Source organism: Syngnathoides biaculeatus, chromosome 17 (genome assembly GCF_019802595.1).
Source record: "Syngnathoides biaculeatus isolate LvHL_M chromosome 17, ASM1980259v1, whole genome shotgun sequence".
Lineage (NCBI taxonomy): Eukaryota > Metazoa > Chordata > Actinopteri > Syngnathiformes > Syngnathidae > Syngnathoides > Syngnathoides biaculeatus.
This window is the reverse complement of record NC_084656.1, coordinates 1,998,711-2,022,309: the sequence shown is the minus strand read 5'-3', so window position 1 is coordinate 2,022,309 and position 23,599 is coordinate 1,998,711. Positions and strand designations below refer to the sequence as shown.

The 23,599-nt window shown below is 42.8% G+C and overlaps 1 protein-coding gene across 9 annotated transcripts in view; it reads right to left on the bottom strand.

Moving 5' to 3' along the window:
• The window catches only part of ror2 (receptor tyrosine kinase-like orphan receptor 2), a 70,159-nt gene extending 47,463 nt beyond the window's left edge, over positions 1 to 22,696 (bottom strand). For 2 of the 9 annotated variants that reach the window (XM_061801902.1, XM_061801907.1), the window contains exon 1: positions 22,015 to 22,545. In XM_061801902.1, the coding sequence (XP_061657886.1) occupies positions 22,015 to 22,078 (64 nt within the window). In that variant the 5' untranslated portion in view covers positions 22,079 to 22,545. Of the gene's footprint in view, positions 1 to 12,000; positions 12,139 to 14,154; positions 14,185 to 20,744; positions 20,898 to 22,014; positions 22,547 to 22,597 lie in introns of those variants that run through there. The other 7 variants (XM_061801903.1, XM_061801905.1, XM_061801904.1 and 4 more) reach the window with 5 other exon arrangements.
• Between the last annotated feature and the right edge of the window lie 903 nt (positions 22,697 to 23,599).

The window sequence follows — 23,599 nt, the reverse complement described above, 5'->3', positions numbered from 1 at the left end:
CGATGCTAAGCAAAAGGTAGATTATATTGAAAAGTAGCAGTAAAATACACACCTTTGGGTTTTATTTCTATGTGTGCATTGCCTTTCTATTGCAGTAAATAAAGCTAGCAGAAAGTTGAGCTCATTACGTTTTCACTTCCCCTCGTACTATACAACAACCAGCTCACATAGTAAGATGTGGCTCAGCAAAAAAAAGAAGCCTGTTTTACTCCCAACATTTCTCTTCTCCCTCTCCTCTAATAGAGCTGTGATTTACTCAGAAACTGCCAGTGTACAATCGACAGCATATTAATTTGACAAGCCCGTTGTTAGCATATTTTCTTTTCATAGACTTATGACCTGCACTCAGTAACGGCTTTCTAACCAACATTACTGTGACACAAATCACTTTTTCTATGCTTTCCAGCACCTTTTTTCTCCTTCAGACTTAAGAAAGCAATTTAGTAACTCGAGCTGATAATCAAATGGTTTGGCTGACTTTGTTTGACACTGGTTCACAAGACATTTAGCTCAAACAAATATTACCCTTTGTGGTTTTGTTGACACCATTAATTTGGTTAAATTCCAGACAGTGGTTCAGGGAGGCACGGTGGTGCAACTGTAATCTGCTGGCTTCAGGGTTCTGAGGGCTGGGGTTCAATCCTGGACCTGCCTCTGTGGAGTTTGCATGTTCTCCCCATGCCTGGGTTGGTTTTCTCCAAGCACTCCGGTTTCCTCCCACATCCCAAAAACACGCAACATTAATTGGACACTCTAAATTCCCCCTGGGTGTGATTGTGAGTGCGACTGTTGTCTATCTCCATGTGCCCTGCGATTGGCTGGCAACCAGTTCAGGGTGTACCCTGCCTCCTGCCCATTGATGGCTGGGATTGGCTCCAGCACTACCGCAACTCTTGTAAGGATAAGCGGCTCAGAAAATTGATGGATAGGTGGTTCAGGATCTTGACTTTCATGTTGAACTCCAACAAACCAATGCTACAAGCTTCTGATTTTTTTATGTGCTTTGTTATTCTACATTGGTCTCTTTATGTGGTATTTATTACTTAGTTATTCATGTTACCCTTGGAACAGCTACATAGAGGATACATGTGTGCATGTTTGTATGAAATAAAATAATAAATAAAAAAATAATGATTAAAAAAATAAAATATGGAGTAACTTCTTACCAGTCTTATTCAGGATGTAAATATTGACAATAGAGGTGTGTTGAGCCAGCAAGGCCTTCTTTACTGCCCTGAACACATTCAGAAGCACTGACTTCCATATACAACCTGTATTTAATTTTTGTGTGTGTGTGTATGTGTGTGTGTGCGTGTGTCCTGTTTGACTGCTAGATCTAGGTAAATGGACAACCTGCATCCCGTTTAAGTTGGAATAGTTTTACTGTGTCACAGTGGAGTTTTTATTTGGTTTGCTCTGTGATCTTTTCGTATTTTAATTCAAGTTTTATTGAGGATCAGAGTCAATCTGTCGAACAAAAAAGAATATCAAGGAGGGGTGAGAGTAGACAAAGACAAAGCCCCAAACTGTAAACAGAATGACAAAAAAACATTCCATATCAACAACAAAGAAACAAATATGAAACTTCTGTGCAACTGTCCAAGATTGGACAGGACAAGGACAGGAGAAGAAGCATGCAAGGCAAGGATCATGAACCTGGCTGGCTATACAACTGGAATGTGGTAGGACTGACAAGTGAATTAAAGAGGTCTAGAGAACAAGAATATAAGTGGGGTGATACATATGCTCTTCCTGTATACATTAAATTGTTTATTGCAATAAGTAAGCCTAGTGAAAGAATCCCAGGGGTATGTGCCTACGGAACATCCAAGTGAATTCACACGATTGTGCATGCAAGAAGACTGAGACAAATATCCTATAATTGCTGTGTCCGCAACGTGAAGGCTTTGGACCTCCCCGAATCAATCGAGGGCAGAAGCCAGGACCAGAGGTCCACCCAGGACCAACCCTGTGGACAGGACACCTCCCACAGTGAAGGACTCACGGCGGTCCCCCCCAGAGGTGCCGGTCAACTGGCCACCCGGCAGTGGCTGTAGGGACCCAGTGCCACCCCCCACTACCACTTCATACCCCCCCCCGCCCCCATCCCAGGGGGAACCGGAAGCTCCCCACAACCCGGAGGACCCGAGATGTGGCCAGTACAAGCCCAGCCTGAGGATGGGTGAAGTCCTTTATTTGATGGAAAGTGGGTGGGGGGGGGGGGTACAAGACAATGTTGAGGTCGGGAACCCAGGGAGCAACCACAGGCCATGAGAGGGGAGCCCTCATCCCAAGCCAAAATCAAACCTGGGGGGCCTGGCCTCAGGTACTCCACCATGTAGCTAAGTGTAAAACCCACCTACGCCCTGTAACCATGACTGGCAGGTCCCCAACTAGCAGTCATTGGCCATACCCAACCTAAATTCTCAGAGTAGAGCTTAGAGTAGAACCATTGTTGCTCCACATTGAGAGGAGCCAGATACGGTGCCTGGGGCATCTGATTCGGATGCCTCCCGGACACCTCCCTGGTGAGGTGTTCTGGGCACATCCCACTGGAAAGAAACCCTGGGGATGACCCAGAATGCGCTGGAGGGACTACGGCTCTTGGACGGCCTGGGAATGCTTTGGGATCCCCCCGAACTGCTGGATGAAGTGGCTGGGGAAAGGAAAGTATGCGCATCCCTGCTAAAGCTACTGCCCAAGCGACCGGACCCCGATAAGTGGTACAAAATGAAAAATCTACTTCAATTTGCCGTACAAGAAGAGGGCGCCCTGTAAAGAGGATGCTGCATGACACTCACAAATGCAAAATATACATTTTTATTTTAATCGTTCAGAAAAAAAGAGCCCCATGGGAAGCTCTTATGGTGGATTTTAAACACATGGAGCATGTAGTGTGAAACAATCTACTGTCACTAAGGGATTAAAAGTTTGGACTTCTCCATGAGGTGAACAGCACAACTTCAGCGGTAACTCGACTGAGAGACTGAAATAATACGTGAGATATTCTGAGGCCGTTCAACCCCGATTCTTTAGTGCTCTCAGTGAACAGGAGGAGGATGGATAAAAACAATTACTTCTCCGTTATGTTTGAGCTGTTTTACTGCTGTGTTACAGTTACTATTTGAAGAGTTTGTTTTCAAAACGAGACATAGGCATTTTTTTCAGATTTACGAAACTCGCGCCAAAATTATCCAGCTCCGAATGGATAATTTTGGCGCCAAAATTATCCAGCTCCGAATGGATAATTTTGGCGCCAAAATTATCCAGCTCCGAATGGATAATTTTGGCGCCAAAATTATCCAGCTCCGAATGGATAATTTTGGCGCGAGTTTCGTAAATCTGAAAAAAATGCCTATGTCTCGTTTTGAAAACAAACTCTTCATTTGGAAACAAGGTATGTAAATAAACATTTACAAAGTTTTTCTGTGTCAATATCTAATGTCTACAACGTACTAGTGTATGGAAAGTATGTATTCCATACTCGTGTATGTGTGGGTAGGTGTAGAAAAATGAAAAACAGTACAATGAGTGGGCACGGCCTATTATCAAGTGGACATTGTCTTCCGGAAAATATCTAATATATATTCCCAACAGTTGATTCAGAAGTGTATTTGCAGATTTTGATGGGATAAAATATCCATCGTTTTTCATGGAAACCACTGGTTATTTGAATTTTTTTCTACCCAATGCTCCTCTTATTGGTGTTTTTTTTCCCATTTTTTTCATTTTTATGAGCAAGAATAAATCAGCACCAAGTATATGTATTTGCAGATCCACTTTAAACTGAGTTACAAACGTGGTCAATGGACAAATTCTAATTGTATGTCAATGTACCACTGCATTCACTCCAGTCTTGCTGACTGATTTGTATGAATACTTAAAATTGGCAGCAACGAATATGTAACCATTATACTCCTTCATTCAAACAAATACTTTTTACTGAGAGGCAGGGCAGATTTGTCCAGATTGAGCAGAAGTACAAAGTTTGCGGCTCAACAACTTTCCACTGTGTGGTATTGATATTTCAGCATTAAAAATGTTAGGTCATTATTTTTCCTACTCTTGTACAGAAATGATGGAGCCTGTTGGATGAGTGGTTTGGTCAACAATTTGAAGTATGTGTTTGTCCTTTAGTTAGGAATATGCTTTTAACTATGATCTTAAGTAAACAAAAGTAGAAAAGTGTTTACAGATAGAGTATGCTGGTTTAAAAGGAGATGGGTGTCCATTACTTGAATAGTACAGTAAGAGGTTTCCTTTTATGGTAAATTCCATGCCTTCACACCAATTGTGTACTCAGAAGCCCCAAAAAAGAAAACTACATGTTAAAGAACAATAATTGTTTTCATTTGGGACTCTCACAACCAAGCAATGCAGGATCAAAAGATGAACTGCCCCAAGCTGCACATTTTACAAATTATCCAACCCTCCCCCACTTCCCATCCCTACCCACACCCCAACCCAGTCCGTCCAGGGTCCCCCAAAGCCCATTTTCTATTAATTAAGTTAAAGAGGAATGTGTGAGGGTTCCACGAAATACAAAAAAAATATACAAAAGTACTTCAGAGGTCGATTACAAAGGTAGGTAAGTATGCACCGTAAAACTTGAGCACACATCCTGGAACACTTAAATAGGATTATTATGAACAGACATAATAACACTGCCTGTGGGTCCAAATGTGTTCTGATGCAAATGCCTCACCCAAATGAAAAAGTGTCTCTTCTTCATCTGCGAAACAACATTCAAATGACGTTTATCAATAACTATAGTGACATTTATGCATAAACTGTTGTTATTTTTGCGATACACCGATCTGATTGCCTTAAGGATTGTAGGCCGGTCAGCGAATCGCCTTACGTGCCATTATTTGCAAGTCCAATCAATGACATCATCAGTTGGCTGCACAAGACATTTTACTCCATCTCACTGTCACGTATGAATCCAAAAGCCATTTTATTTCTAGCCTTATTGCGTGTCTTATAGGGTGGTACTGTAACTATCTAAAGGCCAAGCCATGATTCCATTTTCTGAGCCGCTTATTCTCACACGGGTCACAGGAGTGCTGGAGCCTATAACGGCTATCATTGGGCAGGATGCAGGGTACACCCTGAACTGGTTGCCACCGGATCACAGGTCACTGAGGGACAATAATTTTGTCGTTGAAAAAACACGTAGCAGATGTGGGACTATTTTGCTATCTTATACAACAAGTCACTTATTTGCAGTCTGTGCACAATTGAAGTATGTCGTGGGGAAGGTAAATGTGAATCTAAACTCTTTCACACAAAAAAATTTAATTGGGCATCTAAAGAATATACACAAGGAGCAGCGTGCCAGGTTGTTGCAACATAGCGTGGAGAAAAAATATATAAATGAATAAAGGAAAACCCAAACAGGCAGGTCCAGGATTTAACCCGGGACCTCAGAACTGTGAGGCCAACGCTTTCCAGCTGAGTCACACTGCCGCCTCATGAACAGGATATATAGTCCTTCAACTGTGGTAAGTTAGCATCAATTATGTCATGTTGTAATATTGATTTGACATTAAACTCATGTTAGTGGCCAATACTTGAATACCCCCTCAAGGTCATTGATGTTTTATCTTTTGTCTAAAATGAGAATGCTTTATGGGAGTGAATTTAAGATGAACTAGATAAAGTACAAAAAGTATATAAGATGAATAAACATGTCATGTAAGTAAACACATCGCTCCATCTTGTGATTGGTTATTGGTTTTATAAACATGCTGAGCGGGGATTGCCCCCAAAAAATCCTAATTGTGTAGATGATTAATATCAGGTCACTGTGTAATAAATCAATGTTGATGAATGACACAATTATGACCGATGATTTATATTTTTTGTTATTAAATGAAACGTGTTTAACAGAAAGTAGCTGAATTACCATTTTAAATGAGGCAACGCCAGCAAATTTTAATTTTATGTACAAGTGTTGAACAGGGAAAAAAAGGTGGTGGTATTGCTGTTATTTTTAAATCATTATTGCAATTAAAAAAATTATACTGAGTGATTTTAGCTCTTTTGAATATCTGTGTTTTTTAGTTAAGGGTGACCCAAAGGTTATCATTTTAATAATTTATAGCCCTCCGAGATACAATGGAAACTTTATGGAGGATTTTTCAGAACTGCTGTCAGTTATTTGTACTGAGTACAACTATTTTGTCACAACAGGGGACATTAACATTCATGTTACCAATAACATGAAAAATGAATCCAAAGAACATTCTGCAATACTAAACACGTTTGACTTGGTGGAATGCAGCTTCGCTGGTCGCTGAGGCAAAAACCCGAGCATGAGAGGAGTTCAGTGAGGCCATGGAGAATGACTGCAAGCCAGCTTTGAGGAAATTCTGGTCTACCAACCGGCATCTCAGGAGGGGGAAGCAGTGCATTGTTAACACTGTATATATTGAAGAAGGGTCACTGCTGACCATGACTTGGGATGCTGTGAGTCTAGATTCTCTGAGGTGAGCTCTCCGATCTTTGGGGTTGAGGTCACTGAGGTGGTTAAAAAACGTCTTGGTGGTGTATGGGGTATTAAACTCCTTGATATTGGCTGTTCACCTCCCTGGGGAGGTGTTCTAGGCACCTCGCACTGAAAAGAAACCCTGGGGATAACAAAAGACACGGTGTAGAGACTACGTCTTTTGCCTGGGCTGGGAATGCCTTGGGAACCTCCCGGAAGAGCTTGATGAAGTGGGTGGGGAAAGGTAAGTCTGGGAATCCCTGCTTAGCTACTACCCCCATGACCTGACCTGGAAAAGCGATTGAAGATGGATGGATGGTATCGCTTAGTGTATTTGTTTATTTCTTTTTAAGGTCTTTACAAATACTGTAGTTGTATCGGATGTCCAAAGTTTGAGCAATGCCCGCTGAATGATTTCCATCTTCTTTCAGTTAATAGGTCCAAAACCACCAAAATATTTTTTCTGCAGTTTTATGCACAACTTTAAGTGTGAGATCGAGCTGTTTATTGCTGTTGATTGTATGCAACTGCCAATAAATGCAAAACTACCGGATCCAATTCCAGTATCTTTGTGACAGATAGTTGTTGATTATTCTGCCGCCTGCCCAGTTCGTGGTTGGTACCGATCCAATCCACTCAGCTGAATGGCAGCACAGCATTTATGTGTTTTCAGCCAGCCAGTCGCAGCCAACACCAAGCCATACAAATTCAGTCTAAAAAGCATACATATTTTCTGTTTTTCACCATTACTCTGTTGTATTCAAATTTATAATATAACTGTGGATGCAACAGCAAGTCTTGTGGTCACAGTTTCCAAAATGAGCACAAGCGACAAATGTCAGATACCAGTTATGGTCAAGTGAATGGGAGCCACGCGACACTGTGATATCACAGCTGACCAATCAGACCAACACTCTTTTGCATATTAGCATTATAATTAAGTTCCCATCCCATCAAGATTATTTACAAATCAAATATTCATGAGAAATACGCCCATCTCAATTGCCAGCTGTAAAAGACCAAGTAGAAGCTTGAAAAAGTTCACCCTGGGAACTTCTCCCCCAAATTATCTTGACAGTCTGATCAAATCCCAAACATTATTAAAAAAAATCACGTTTAAAAAATGAATCACTTGGGCAAGTTAACAATTGCTTATTTTTCATCTATAGACAAGTCTCCAATGTTCATACCGATTACTTCTACAACTATTATCAATATAGTCATGCAAAACCCAAATCTGAAACTGAGCAATATACTGAACCAGAAGACTGGATAGACATCTAAAATGAAATATATCATGCATGCTTTCCCTTCTTCACTGAGCTCGTGCATACCATTTAGCGACATATGTTAACATAATGCCACCACAATTTATTTTCTATGAAATCAAGAGAATTCCTACCAACAAGTGGTAAAGCCTGATTGTTTCTATACTATTACCGATATACGATGCGATTGGTACCATATCAAAACTTAAAAGGCGACTTTGCATTAAATGCAAAACTCATCCTCAACACAGGTTTTGATGTGTTGGTATGCTCGCACAGGCTATTCTGTCTCTCAGTTAATTCACACTGAGTCTTGTCCATGGGAATGGCATGCTTCGCTCTAATAAGTCCCAGAACCAGGGCTGTAATGAGTACCAGACCCAAGACAAGTTCACGTGCAATAGTGTTATGTGTCACTATACTGGCTTCTTCTTCTTCTTTTCCTTTCGGCTTGTCCCGTTAGGGGTCGCCACAGCGTGTCATCTTTTGCCATCTTAGCCTATCTCCTGCCTCTTCCTCTCTAACCCCAACTGCCCTCATGTCTTCCCTCACCACATCCATAAACCTTCTCTTTGGTCTTCCTCTCGCTCTTTTGCCTGGCAGCTCCATCCTCAGCATCCTTCTACCAATATACTCACTCTCTCGCCTCTGAACATGTCCAAACCATCGAAGTCTGCTCTCTCGAATCTTGTCTCCAAAACATCCAGCTTTGGCTGTCCCTCTAATGAGCTCATTTCTAATCCTATCCAACCTGGTCACTCCGAGCGAGAACCTCAACATCTTCATTTCTGCCACCTCCAGTTCTGCTTCCTGTTGTTTCTTCAGTGCAACCGTCTCTAATCCGTACATCATGGCCGGCCTCACCACTGTTTTGTAAACTTTGCCCTTCATCCTAGCAGACACTCTTCTGTCACATAACACACCAGACACCTTTCGCCAGCTGTTCCAACCTGCTTGGACCCGTTTCTTCACTTCCTGACCACACTCTCCATTGCTCTGTATTGTTGACCCCAAGTATTTGAAGTCGTCCACCCTCGCTATCTCTTCTCCCTGTAGCCTCACTCTTCCCCCTCTACTTTTCTCATTCACGCACATATATTCTGTTTTACTTCGGCTAATCTTCATTCCTCTCCTTTCCAGTGCATGTCTCCATCTTTCCAATTGTTCCTCTGCGTGCTCCCTGCTTTCACTGCATATGACAATATCATCTGCGAACATCATGGTCCAAGGGGATTCCAGTCTAACCTCATCTGTCAGCCTATCCATTACCACTGCAAACAGGAAGGGGCTCAGAGCTGATCCCTGATGCAGTCCCACCTCCACCTTAAATTCCTCTGTCACACCTAAGGCACACCTCACCATTGTTCTGCTGCCATCATACATGTCCTGTACTATTTTAACATACTTCTCTGCCACACCAGACTTACGCATGCAGTACCACAGTTCCTCTCTTGGTACTCTGTCATAGGCTTTCTCTAGATCCACAAAGACACAATGTAGCTCCTTCTGACCTTCTCTGTACTTTTCCACGAGCATCCTCAAGGCAAATAATGCATCTGTGGTACTCTTTCTAGGCATGAAACCATACTGTTGCTCGCAGATACTTACTTCTGTCCTGAGTCTAGCCTCCACTACTCTTTCCCATAACTTCATTGTGTGGCTCATCAACTTTATTCCTCTATAGTTCCCACAGCTCTGAACATCCCCTTTGTTCTTAAAAATGGGAACTAGAACACTTTTCCTCCATTCTTCAGGCATCTTTTCGCCCGCTAGTATTCTGTTGAATAAGTTGGTCAAAAACTCCACAGCCATCTCTCCAAATTGCTTCCATACCTCTACCGGTATGTCATCAGGACCAACTGCCTTCCCATTTTTCATCCTTTGTAATGCCTTTCTGACTTCCCCCTTAGTAATCATTTCCACTTCCTGGTCCTTCACTCTTGCCTCTTCAACTCTTCCTTCTCTCTCATTTTCTTCATTCATCAACTTCTCAAAGTATTCTTTCCATCTATTTAGCACACTACCGGCACCAGTCAACACATTTCCATCTCTATCCTTAATCACCCTAACCTTCTGCACATCCTTCCCATCTCTATCCCTCTGTCTGGCCAACCTGTAGAGATCCTTTTCTCCTTCTTTCGTGTCCAACCTGGTGTACATGTCTTCATATGCCTCTTGTTTAGCCTTTGCCACCTCTACCTTTGCCCTACGTCGCATCTCGATGTACTCCTTTCGCCTCTCCTCAGTCCTCTCAGTATCCCACTTCTTCTTCGCTAATCTCTTTCCTTGTATGACTCCCTGTATTATGGGGTTCCACCACCAAGTCTCCTTCTCCCCTTTCCTACCAGATGACACACCAAGTACTCGCCTGCCTGTCTCTCTGATCACCTTGGCTGTCGTCGTCCAGTCTTCCGGGAGATTCGGTTGTCCATCGAGAGCCTGTCTCACCTCTTTCCGGAAGGCCGCACAACATTCTTCCTTTCTCAGCTTCCACCACCTGGTTCTCTGCTCTACCTTTGTCTTCTTAATCTTCCTACCCACCACCAGAATCATCCTACATACTACCATCCTATGCTGTCGAGCTACACTCTCCCCTACCACTACTTTACAGTCAGTAACCTCCTTCAGATTACATCGTCTGCACAAAATATAATCTACCTGCGTGGTTCTACCGCCGCTCTTGTAGGTCACTATATGTTCCTCCCTCTTTTGGAAATAAGTGTTCACTACAGCCATCTCCATCCTTTTTGCAAAGTCCACCACCATCTGCCCTTCAAAGTTCCTTTCCTGGATGCTTACCCATCACTTCTTCATCGCCCCTGTTTCCTTTACCAATATGTCCATTACAATCTGCACCAATCACAACTCTCTCGCTGTCTGGGATGCTCAGAACTACTTCATCTAGTTCCTTCCAGAATTTCTCTTTCAACTCTAGGTCACATCCTACCTGTGGTGCATAGCCGCTAACCACATTATACATAACACCCTCAATTTCAAATTTTAGTCTCATCACTCGATCTGATACTCTTTTCACCTCCAAGACATTCTTAGCCAGCTCTTCCTTTAAAATAACCCCTACTCCATTTCTCTTCCCATCTACTCCGTGGTAGAATAATTTAAACCCTGCTCCCAAACTTCTAGCCTTACTACCTTTCCACCTGCTCTCTTGGATGCACAGAATATCAACCTTTCTCCTAATCATCATGTCAACCAACTCCTGAGCTTTTCCTGTCATAGTCCCAACATTCAAAGTCCCTACACTCAGTTGTAGGCTCTGTGCATTCCTCTTTTTCTTCTGACGCTGGATCCGGTTTCCTCCTCTTCTTTGTCTTCGACCCACAGTAGCTGAATTTCCACTGACGCCCTGCAGGTTAGCAGTGCCGGGGGCGGGCGTTGTTAACCCGGGCCACGACCGATCCGGTATGGGATTCTTTAGATGAACGCTCATATTTGTTTGGCACAGTTTTTACGCCGGATGCCCTTCCTGACGACCCTCTGCATTTATCCGGGCTTGGGACCGGCCTACAGATTGCACTGGTTTGTGCCCCCATAGGGCTACTCGTATGAAAAAGAAATCCTAATCAGTAATGTGGATTTTGAGTCATGACCGCAATCGTCATAGTACATCTACTTTTTCAGTGTCTCTCACGAAGCACTGATTTGTGGCTGTGAGTGACTCAAAATGTATTTTCCTTTGTAAAAATTGTATTTGATTGTTGTTACATTTTATTTACACATTCAGAATACACTTTTGCTGTCGCGTTAAACCTAATGCAGGTGAATAAGTTGCAGGTTAATGCTAACACAGAAGGCACGTCTCAGAAAACCGGAGAAAACATTTGAGAAGGCTCAAACTATGGTGGCATTTGACTGGAACTGGCTAATGCCAGTTGGTTAATCAAATCAAAAGATTAGCATAGATGCTTCCAAAGTAGTATTTTCATAACTGGACGATATACTATACGGTCTTTATTAAAACACTGCACAGAATGTATTTTATGCAAAAGGCTAGCAAGGGACATTGTCTGCTTAGAAGTGTTTGTCTTCATATTTTGCAGGAATTGCCATGTGGTTTCATTAGATTTTCATTAAATGAATGTGCTGGAAAGAATGTTTATACAATCACCCTCCAAATTTAGTATGGAAACCACTGACCCAATTACTATCGTTCCCGCATGAATTTGTGACGGAATGACATTGTGCAGTTAAATCTATGATGCGTTGTCAGAGCTCAGCAGTTACCTTTTGAAATCCATTCATCCATTTTCTTGCGCTCTTTCAAGGTCCGGTCACGGTCGCAGCAACCTCATCAGAGAATCCCGGATTACCCCTTCCCCAGGGACGATGACCAGTTTTTCCACTGGGATCCTGAAACATTCCCAGGCCATACAGTAGTTTCTCTAGCATGTCCTGGTGGTACATGTCTGCGTGCGACATTCCCAGAACACCTCACAAGGGAGATACATCATTTCGAAGGGCCTGCTCCTCTGCATCGAGAGGAACCAGATGAGGTGTCTTCGGGGTCTCGTTATGGTGGATTCTGGTTTCCTTTTGACATTTTTAAACCTTGTAGTGATATATCATCAGTTTGTATAATGTGGCAACTGAATTCTATCCATCCATTTTCTGTTCCACTTTTCCTCTCTAGGAAACCAGGTGTGTTGGAGCCTATCCGACCTGTCACAGGGCACACTCTTACTTGACTGCCAACCAATCGTAGTGAAAAATGAATGGCCAAACTATAAGTAAGGCTGAGTACTCTGCCTCTATGGAGCTATGATAAGCACTCCTCATTCAGATGTAATAATTACATTGCATGCTTGAATATGCTTTATAAATGCCTCTGACAACTGAGAAAGGGCAGGTGATTAACATTCTAGCTTTTATATCCATCAAGGTCCAATCATACTACCCAGATGTTGATGGTGATGATGCTCTGGCAACACCCAAACTCATCTTCATGGCAGTCATGTCCAGCATTCAATTCTACACCTTAAGCTGTGTTCTCTAGCTTCGCAGTAGATGTTGATTGTATATTGGTAAATTAAAGATTGGACCACAATATCTGATCAGTGAAAATTACTTTGCAGCAAAAACTGGAAATAGATGTTTAAAAACGTGCCCTTCTACAAATGCATTATTTGCCTTGAGGATGCTTGTGGAAAAGTACAGAGAAGGTCAGAAGGAGCTACATTGTGTCTTTGTAGACCGAGAGAAAGCCTATGACGGAGTACCAAGAGAGGAACTGTGGTACAGAGGACAGCAGAGCAGCGGTGAGATGTGCCGTAGGTGTGTCAGAAGAATTTAAGGTGGAGTTGGGACTGCATTAGGGATCCATCTTGAGCCCCTTCCTTTTTGCAGTAGTAATGGATAGGCTGACAGATGAGGTTAAACTGTATTCCCCTTGGACCATGATGTTCTCAGATGATATTGTGATCTGCAGTGAAAGCAGGGAGCAGGCGGAGGAACAATTAGAAAGATGGAGACATGCACTGGAAAGGAGAGGAATGAAGATTAGCCAAAGTAAAGGAGTATATGTGCGTGAATGAGAGGGGTGGCGGGGGAAGAGTGAGGCGACAGGGACAAGAGATAGCACGGGTGGACAACTTCAAACAATCCAGTCAAGAATCCAGAGCAATGGTGAGTGTGGTAAGGAAGTGAAGAAACGTGTTCAAGCAGGTTGGAACAGCTGGCGGAAAGTGGCTGGTGTGTTATGTGACAGAAGAGTCTCTGCTTGGATGAAGGGCAAAGTTTAGAAAACAGTGGTGAGGCCGGCCATGATGTACGGATTAGAGACGGTGGCACTGAAGAAACAACAGGAAGCAGAACTGGAGGTAGTAGAAATGAAGATGTTGAGGTTCTCTGTAGTGAGTAGGTTGGCTAGGATTAGAAATGAGCTCATTAGAGGGACCGCCAAAGTTGGATGTTTTGAGGAAAAGGTTCGAGGGAGCAGACTTCGATGGTTTGGACATGTCCAGAGGTGAGAGAGTGAGTATATTGGTAGAAGGGTGCTGAGGATGGAGCTGCCAGGCAAAAGAGTGAGAGGAAGACCAAAGAAAAGATTGATGGATGAGGTGAGGGACGACATGAAGACTGTGGGTGTTAGTGAGGAAGATGCACAAGATAGGCTTAGATGGAAAAAGATGACACGCTGTGGCGACCCCAAATCGGGACAAGCCGAAAGGAAAAGAAGAAGTTTTACTTTTACTCTCGAAGACACATACTCTGGTAGTTTCACTTAAAACATTTTTCTAAATGCATATGAGGACATGATATGAAAAAGACAGAAAGAGAAGTTAAATCAGAGACCTATACAGTACAGAGACCTCGCCCTGACCAGATTAGTCCAATTCTGCGACAAATCAAGTTCCCATGATATTTGTGTGGCAGATCTACCTGTGATCTTCCATCCATCCATTTGTTGAGCTGCTTATCCTCACGAGGGCCGCGGGAGTGCTGGAGCGTATCTCAGATGTCTTTGGGCAGGAAGAGGGGTACACCCTGAACTGGTTGCCAGCCAATCACAGGGCACATGGAGACAAACAACAGCCGCACTCACAATCGCACCTTGGGGCAATTTAGGAAACCAGAATGCCCGGAGAAAACCCACGCAGGCCACCCGGAACATGCAAACGCCACACAGGCGGAGCTGGAATTTGAACCCCAGTCCTCAGAACTGTGAGGCCAATGCTTTGCAGCAGCAGTACCGTCCCGCCCTGCCTGTGACCTAATGCGATTAAATGGACTGAACGTCATACAGTGACAACCTACAAAATGCACAAAGTTAATGCCTTTCACTTGGCCGTTAATGGGTTAATACATGTGATATATAAGCCTTTTTTCAGACCAAAAAGGTCAAAACAAACATTTCTCACTTTGAAAGTACCGTATTTTCCGCACTATAAGGCGCACCTAAAATTCTTTAATTTTCTCAAAAGCCGATGGTGCGCGTTATAATGCGGTGCGACTTATATATGGATCAATATTGAGCCTTTAGTGCAGCTCCATCTAATGGATGCATAACATAACCCCAGTCTTTATTGTAGCGTCTATTCAATGTGCCTTATAATGCGGTGCACCTTCTATATGAAAAAAGTTTTTAAATAAGCCATTCATTGAATGTGCGCCTTATAATGCGGAAATACTGTAATCAAAGGGAACCTCACATGTAATAAAACCCAAATTCAATTGCAAAACCTTGCTAATTAACAGAGAGAGAGAGAGAGAGAGAGAGAGAGAGAGAGAGAGGAGAGAGAGAGAGAGAAAGAGGAGGGGGGGCTCCCTTTCATTTGGCACCATCACCAGTATGGTGTTCAAGGGCCACTCCACCGATGCCGCCTATCATGGGAGCTGGTGTATGTTTTCCAATCAACCCTAATCGCCAAATATGAGAAGTACATAAACCTTCACTACACACAGTTTTGTGTGCAAAGTCAATCAATCATGGTGGGGTATATGGCTCTCGGGCACGTGCAAGCAAAGAAATACTCTTATGAGTGAAAATTACAGCAGCGTTGCTATGTAGCTTTTTACTAGTTTTGTACACAATTTATTGACAGAAGCATCTTTAACTTTTTTCATTCATTCATTTTCCGAGCCACTCATCCTCACCAGGGTCGGGGTGGTGCTGGCTCCAATCACAGGTATCATCGGGCAAGATGTGGGGTACACTCTAAACTGGTTGCTAATCAACCACAGGGCATATAGAGACAGACAAAAGTCACACAATCACAGTAAAGTCCAATGTAGAGTCCCTAATTAATGCATGTTTTTGGGTGTGTGGGAGGAAACTGGAATGCCCGGAGAAAACCCACATAGTCACAGGGAGAACATGCAAACTCCACACAGGCAGGGCCAGGATTTGAATCCTGGACCTCAGAACTGTGTGGCCAATGGTCTAAACAGTTGCACCACTGTCTCCTATTTTCTCTTAATGTGTTTAACTTTTTTTTTTTTTTTTTAAAGAACATGTTTGAGAAGGCGGCACGGTGGGGGTGCCAGGAAGCATTGGCCTCATACTTCTGAGGACCTGGGTTCGTTCCCGGTTCCGTCTGTGTGGATTTTGCATGTTCTCCCCCTGGCTGCGTGGGTTTTCTACGGGCACTCCGATTTCCTCCCACATCCCCAAAACATGGAAAATTAATTGGACACTGTAATCTGCCCCTAGGTATGATTTGTCTGTCTTCATGTGCCCTGCAATTGGCTGCCAACCAGCTCAGGGTGTACACCGCCTCCTGCCCGTTGACACCTGGGATAGGCTCCAGCACTCCTGCGACCCTTGTGAGGGTAAGCGGGTAAGAAAATGGATGGATGGATGTTTGAGAAGATTGAATTTTCTTTTAAATTTCTAATTGAAATTGGCTGTGAGTGCATGTGCGCCAAGGCTGCGACCCACCCTCAGCCGGATGCTGCCTGCAGCGGCCCAGAGGTAAATTGAGTTTGAAACCCCTGCTCTGGAGTTATAAAGAATTAGAGATGAAAGTGGACTTTGGTGAAAATTCCTGAAAATACAAATGCGAGAACTTGAGGGGTCCGGGGGCTACACCAAGAACAGGTTACCTGCCAATCGGGGCAGTAAATACATATCGGCATTAAAAGTTTGAAAAATATTACTTTCAGATATTTTTTTCTTAGAAACAATGAAGAACTTTTGAGGGATAAATACTGCCATTAAGTAAAATACTTATATCTGTAAAAAGGAAATTCAGTAGGTCATATCTTTACTGTTATTGATCCAACTATATGAAAAAAACCCAAATAATTCCATAAAGTTTATCATGTACATAAATGAGGATAGGTTGCAAAGATCATCTGGTAAGCGGAGCAGCAATGTGGGGGCACTTGAAGTAGGCCTGTGGTCATGATTTATAATTTGTTTACATTTTCAGAGAACATTGGATCAAGGAAATAGCCTTGGGTGAGAGGCCACATGCTCCTTGACCAACTCAAAAGACTAACATTTTTCACACTCCTTCGTAGGTTTGTCATCAACAAGGCAATTAGAGTAACAGAACAAAGCTTTCGCTGTTGCAACAAAAAAAGCGAGGCTCTAGCAGTAATGATAATGAATGAACCCTTGTAAGGAACGCAGCCTGCGGCTCAAAAGGTCTGATCAGAGGTACCCCTACACACACAGGCACATACACACTCATTCATTCAGTTTCCGAGCCACTTATCCTCATGAGGGTCACGGAAGTGCTGGAGCCTATCCCAGCAGTCATCGGGCAGGACGCAGGGCAAACCCTGAACTGGTTGCCAGCCAATCGCAGGGCACACAGAGACAGACAACAGTCGCACTCACAAATATCACCTGAGGGAAATTTAGAGTCTCCAATGAATGGATGTTTTTGTGATGTGGGAGGAAAGCAGAGTGCCCGGAGAAAATCCACGCAGGCACAGGGAGAACATGGAAACTCCACACAGGTGGGGCCGGGATTTTAACCCCATCCTCAGAACTCTGGGGCCACGCTTCACCTATTGCGGCTTCAGTGCATGATGTTTTTTTTTCACCACCACACCCCCGCAAATGCACATAAACATACTACAACTTCGCGGTTTTTCACTTTTCGTGGGTGGTTCTGGTCCCAGTTAACCGTGAAAAATGAGGGATTACTGTATTACATGAGTGAGTGGCAATAATGAAGGTTAATTATACACAATTAATTCAGCTCATGTGGAAGTTGGAACCATGGTGGAGTGGATGCCATAATAGTGGTCCTGGTGGCAGATTTCATCCACCATTTGATCAAGTTTAAAAAAAAAAAAAAAGGGGGGGGGCAAATCGAGTTATGTTGAGCCGGTGTCACACTGCTGGAAATACCAGAAATATTATAGTCGCAGAGATGCTTTGCCATATTGCGCTTAGAATGATACAATTAGATTGCCTTGTCCAAAGAGGTTACGTGTTCAGCCATGACTTGATTTATTTGTCTGTCTGGAAGTCAATTGGCCAACAGATCCATACATCACACTGAAAATGACCAGAAGCATTTGCTCTTCCAACTTGTAGCGTGAAGAAAACACTTATCATGTCTGTTGGGAAAAAACAAATGGAAAAAAGGGGAATCACTGAAGGCTTGACTATATAAAGGAGTATCACATTTGCTACTACTATTGTTACTATATGTTTACTTTTTAACATTGCAAACGCTAATGGCTTTTGGTGAGAGGATGGAAAAACTTCAAATAATATCTTGTCCTGTCTAAATGGAAAAAAAAACTCCTGGAATTGCAGATACTGAAGTTCATTCTACATCGAGTTGATTTAAACCAGGTGATTTATTGTCCCATTTGTGTTTTTCAAGAACAGCTTAGTCCTGAACGCATGATCCCAAATGCCCTTTTTTTTTTTTGCTCAGTTTTCATTTTTAAAATCGTGCACAGATGATTCTTAAAACTTTCTCAGTGAGATGCTCAATAGAAATGACATTAAATTTCCTTGCGCATTCAACTTGGGGATTCATGCAAACAAGTTAAGAAAACCAAGTATTTACCTTGTTTTATCTATGACCTACGATCTTTCGATCTACGTTTCTACACTCACGAGCTGTGGGTCATGACCAAAAGAAAAAAATCCTGGATACAAGTGGCTGAATTGAGATTCCTCTCCAGGGTAGCCGGTCTCTCCCTTCGAGATAGGGTGGAGCTCTGTTATCTGGGAGGGTCTCAGAGTCAAGCTGCTGTTCTTCTGCATTGGCAGGAGCCAGATGAGGTGGCTGGGCCATATGGTTCGGATGCCTCCAAATGCTTCCCTGGCGAGGTGTTCCCTGCATGTCCCACTGGAAGAGACCCTGGGGACAACCCAAGACATGCCTCAGGATCCACCTGGAAGAGGTGGATGAAAGGAAAGGGCCCTCTGGCCATCCCTGTTAAAGCTACTGCCCCCACGACCCAATCCTTGGATAAGCAGTTGAAGATGAATAATTGAATGAAAGGTTTCTGCAAGCTTTTCCTTGGTGATCTAAAACACTCTTAAAGCGCTTTTATTTTTACAATGTAGTTATTTTATTTAGAACGTAATTATTAAATGCCTTCTATAAATGTCTTTTAATATGTGCTCAAGGTTGAGTTTTATGCTTTTTCAAACCCTTGCAGTAAACTATTACCTCTTCCAATGGTGAGGACAGATTTACTGTAATACCAGATGTGCCAACTAGTTTTAGCATGTAACTACAGAGCATTTTTGAATTTCCAAGTGTTTATAGGCATGATAATTGTCAAAAGACAATCCTCGTTTAAAGAATGCATGTTACATCACTTGGTTTATCAAGAGAGTTAAACAAAAGGCCAGTGACTTGGTTTTTAACCGGCAGAATATGTCTATGGCTATGCATAAACGTCTGTCTCAAGATATGCTGCATTTTCTTAATTTGTATAAACTGTTACTAGTGTGCCTGGAGACTGATTTAAAGTACCTCTGTAGACTTGGGTTCCATATGATTACAGGGATAGTAGACACCCTTCCAGGCAGTAAACACCCCCCAGAGTAAAGGAAGGGCCTCCAGACTCATTTCGGCCGCCACCAGCAGCTCTGAAACTCAACTGGGTGACTCATACTGTCGTGACTACTTATTAATTACTTTCCACATTTTTTCCACAGCTGCTGCTTTGACTTTGAACTAACTTCCAACTTCTCCATTTTATACTTGCATATTTAGTCAATACATTTGATGTTGAAATAATTCTCGCAACTTTTTTGCCATGAGTATAGGTACAACTACAATGTAAATGCAAATGTCAATAATATGAAACTTTTGAAAAACACCTCACAGTGCCCCAATTTAGCTTACGAGAGATGAGTTCTGCCAAAATCAGAATCATTAATCATAATTAGCATTTTAGCTCACTTGAAAAAGGATGTTAAGAGATGAACATCTATTCATTTTGAGCCATGGGTGTGCTTAAGCCTATCCCAGGTGTGCAGGGCACACAAAGGATTCACACTCACAGCTACAAAGAATCTAAGTTTTCAGTCAACCCACTGTGCTTGTTTTTGGGACATGGGAGGAAACCGAAGAAACATGCACACTCCACACTGGCGCCGCAAGTGGAAGAGAGACCAGAATGACATGAAGTGAGCAACGGCAATGACGAGCCCGTCGTCCTGTGGATGACTGGCCATTGTGAAATTGTAGAATATTCAGAAGACTCCAATAAGTCATGGTAGCCACCCATTGACTACAGTCGGACTCTCATGCATCATCATCACTTATTGCATATAGACATTTTATTGTTTTAAAATTAGGCCAATTTGAACTAAATATGTACTGAAATATATACTAATAAATGATTTCTTTCCATAATCACCCATAACCATCCAGTCGAAAAGTGGGTGTCCAGAATCAAAGGCAAGAAAAAGAGTCTGCTTTGAGGGATATTCGTGACGACCAAAGACGCGTCAGACTATCTTTCGCATTTCATCTTTTGAAAAGTGGTAGGGTCAAGGCTCTGATCTGAGAAGATCATAGAGTCACCATGTTGACGTCGCTATCATTGTGTCATCATTGATGACATAACCCTGAGCCCAAACACACTTTTGTCAACCTTTTGAAAACGTTTAGTGGTGGTTCCCCTTCCAAAGCAATAGATTCAACCTCAGCTGTTTGCTTCTGATAGGCATCCAAAACAATGATGTTATTTTCAAAAAGTGGCTAAAAGCATGAGGACATTGTCAAACAACCTTAAATAAAAAAATAAAAAAAAAATCAAACAAGTATTAAACCAAGAATTTTTTAATTCAGTTGCTGGTAGATTAATTCAAATTGCCACGACTGTTTTTGACTGCTCATTGTACATTATATAAGTACTTAACTTTCTGAGTTTTGCGTTCATGAAAAATATTTGGGATTTTGATTTCTCATAATTCATCCTTGGAGAGTGTATTTTCATAGTATTTCATTGTAATTTAACATTTTTATGTTACTTTTTTCAAGCTTGTTTTGCACTTGTAACAGTTGAGAATGTTAACGGATTGTTTAAACCATTACCTGTACAATTCATAATGGTGGTGGCACGGTGGATCAGCTGGAAAGCGTTGGTCTCACAGTTCTGAGGTCCCAGGTTCAATCCCGGACCCGCCTCTGTAGAGTGTGCATATTCTCCCCCTGGCTGCGTGGCTTTTCTCCGGGCACTCCGGTTTCCTCCCACATCCCAACAACATGCAACATTAATTGGACACTCTAAATTGCCCCTAGGTTGTGGCTGTTTGTCTCTATGTGCTGCGTGATTGCTAGCAACCAGTTCAGGGTGTACCCTGCCTCCTGCCCATTGAAAGCTGGGATAGGCTTCAGCACTCCCGAAGACCCTTGTGAGGATAAGGGGTTAAGAAAATGGATGGATGGATTAATAATGGTTTTAAGATATAAATTTAATTAAATTTTCAGTATTTCCTTTGTGCAAACCTAAAACCCAAAATCCAAACCAATTGAGGCACAACCACCCCTGTAGAAAAGATTGCTTTCGTCTGAAACTTGAAACAAAGAAACTACTACTTACTGTAATACTACAAAGTCGTGACTTGGATGGTCTAAGATGACTGTGAACAACAAGTCAATAATACGGTAATGGTCTGCTCTTAATTTGTGCATCTGGATTCCCTTCCTTGTGGTATGTAAACCTCAAAGCATTGAGATAAACAGTAATTAAAAGAGCTGCACTGCTTCTTGCACAACTCAGCACAAAGGGGGGAGGGGTGCTAAAAGTGTAAGACCTCCAAGCTGACATGCTTCATACCAAATGGGGAATCCGCAAAGCCTGACCTTAAAACAGGAACTCTCCGCAGAACCCCCCCACCCTAAGAAGATAAATGAATTAACATGAGAAGAGTGATCACCTGGAGCACTGCGTGCAATTAACATGACAAAGACACATCACTCTTCACATCGACACAAGAGATTACAAGCATCGCCTGAAAGGGCTTCGACAAACTCTTATAACAAGAAGCTTTTGCGTGGAAAAGAAACCCTGGGGGGAACACACCCCACCTCATTTTGGAATTCATGTGACCATAGCAGAAACATTTTCAGCTGCACTTCATCTCCATTCCATTCCAACATCTTTAGAAGAAGAAGAAGACAAAAAAAAAAAAAAAACCCAAAACATTTATGTAACTTTCGGTTATCTGGCATAAAACTGAATAATGAGAAGTGATTCGAGGAATAATGATTCAAAGTTTGCAGCTGCAAATACACTTCCATTCTTGTGGTATTAAACGGAGTATGAATTTTCTTCCAAGAAACTGTGTGAATGTGGGCTTACCGGAGCATCTCGGGTTTGGAGCCCAAAAAAACAGCCAGAGACATTTCCTCATGAAGTTCGTCATAGCGTCGGAAGCTTCTTAGGTAAAATTGGGAAAATAAGTAAGTGGAAAATTATCCGGTTTGATTAGCCTTGTGGTTCCCTTGTTCGTTCCTCGCTTCCGTTTTCCGAATGACCTACTGAGGGGACAGAGAGGAGAATCTCCGGATGCAAAGGTAGAACGCTCCACGGGAGTGGATGCGGCTTTACAAGAGCGGACAAAGCCGCGTTTTGGGCTGATCAGGCTCCTTGCGTGGACGAAGAGGCTGCAGCAAATCAAGCGCTTGTCCTTGAATGCAACGTGTCTGCGCGTGCGTTTGCGCGTTGAAGGGAGGCGCTGAATGTTGCTGCAGCAGGAGCGCTACAACTCCAACCAAGCAGGATTGCAACGGAAACTGCAAACACGGAAACTATATGTGTATATATAGTGGACAACTGACTTAATTACTTAAAAAAAATTATCAGGGTGGATCAAGACTCTGAAAATTGCACGACTCTACCAAACTCTGATAAAGGTATATAATCTAATAAAGGTGTGGCGGACCTATAAAGCTTCTTTTGATGCTCCTTTTCGCAAATCTCCGTAGATGTAAATCGACGACTGCCACCTTCTGGTACCAAATGCCACGATGTTAGTAATATCCATCCATACATACATACATTTTCTTCGCCGGTTATCCTCACGAGGGTCGTGGGAGTGCTGGAGCCTATCCCAGCTGTCAACAGGCATGTTCTCCCCGTGACAGCGTGGGTTTTCACCGGGCACTCCGGTTTCCTCCCACATTCCAAAAACACGCATTCATTGGATAATTTAAATTGCCCCTAGAGGTGGTATTGAGTGTGGCTGTTTGTGTCGATGTGCCCTGTGATTACTTGGCAACCAGTTCAGGATTTAGCCCGCCTCCTGCCCGTTGACAGCTGGGATAGGCTCCAGCACTCACACGACCCTCGTGAGGATAACCGGCTAAGAAAATGTATTTTAAAGTTCTAAAGTTTTGGATGAATTTGCGGTAGAAGTTGGCGAACCTGATAAACCTCTTGCCGGTAATCGGAGTGGGGCAATGAAGAACGGCTTCGACCTTGCTGGAATCCATGCGTATCTCTTCCTCCGCTAAGGGTTGGTGGAACTCAGACTTTTCAGCCTTGACATATTGGTCGTGCCACAATAAATATTGTAGCACTGTACGAACGTGCCTGACATGGGAAAAATCAGGATGTCTACTAGGTACAATAAAACATATATGTTAAGCATTTCACGTAAAACATCATTTGCAAAATTCTGAAACACGGAAATGCGTTTTTAAGTCCAAACGGTATCATCAAATATTCATAATGCCCCATGGGTGTTTTGAAAGCCGTTTTACATTCACTCACCTCTCTGATCAGCACTAGGTGGTACGCATTTCTCAAATCCAGCTTGGTGAAAACCTTAGCCCCCTTCAGAAGTTCGAAAGCTGTAGCAATGAGGGGGAGAGGTTACCTGTTCTTTATTGTGATGTTGTTCGGTCCTTGGTAATTGATGCAAGGCCGCAGGGTCTTGTCCTTC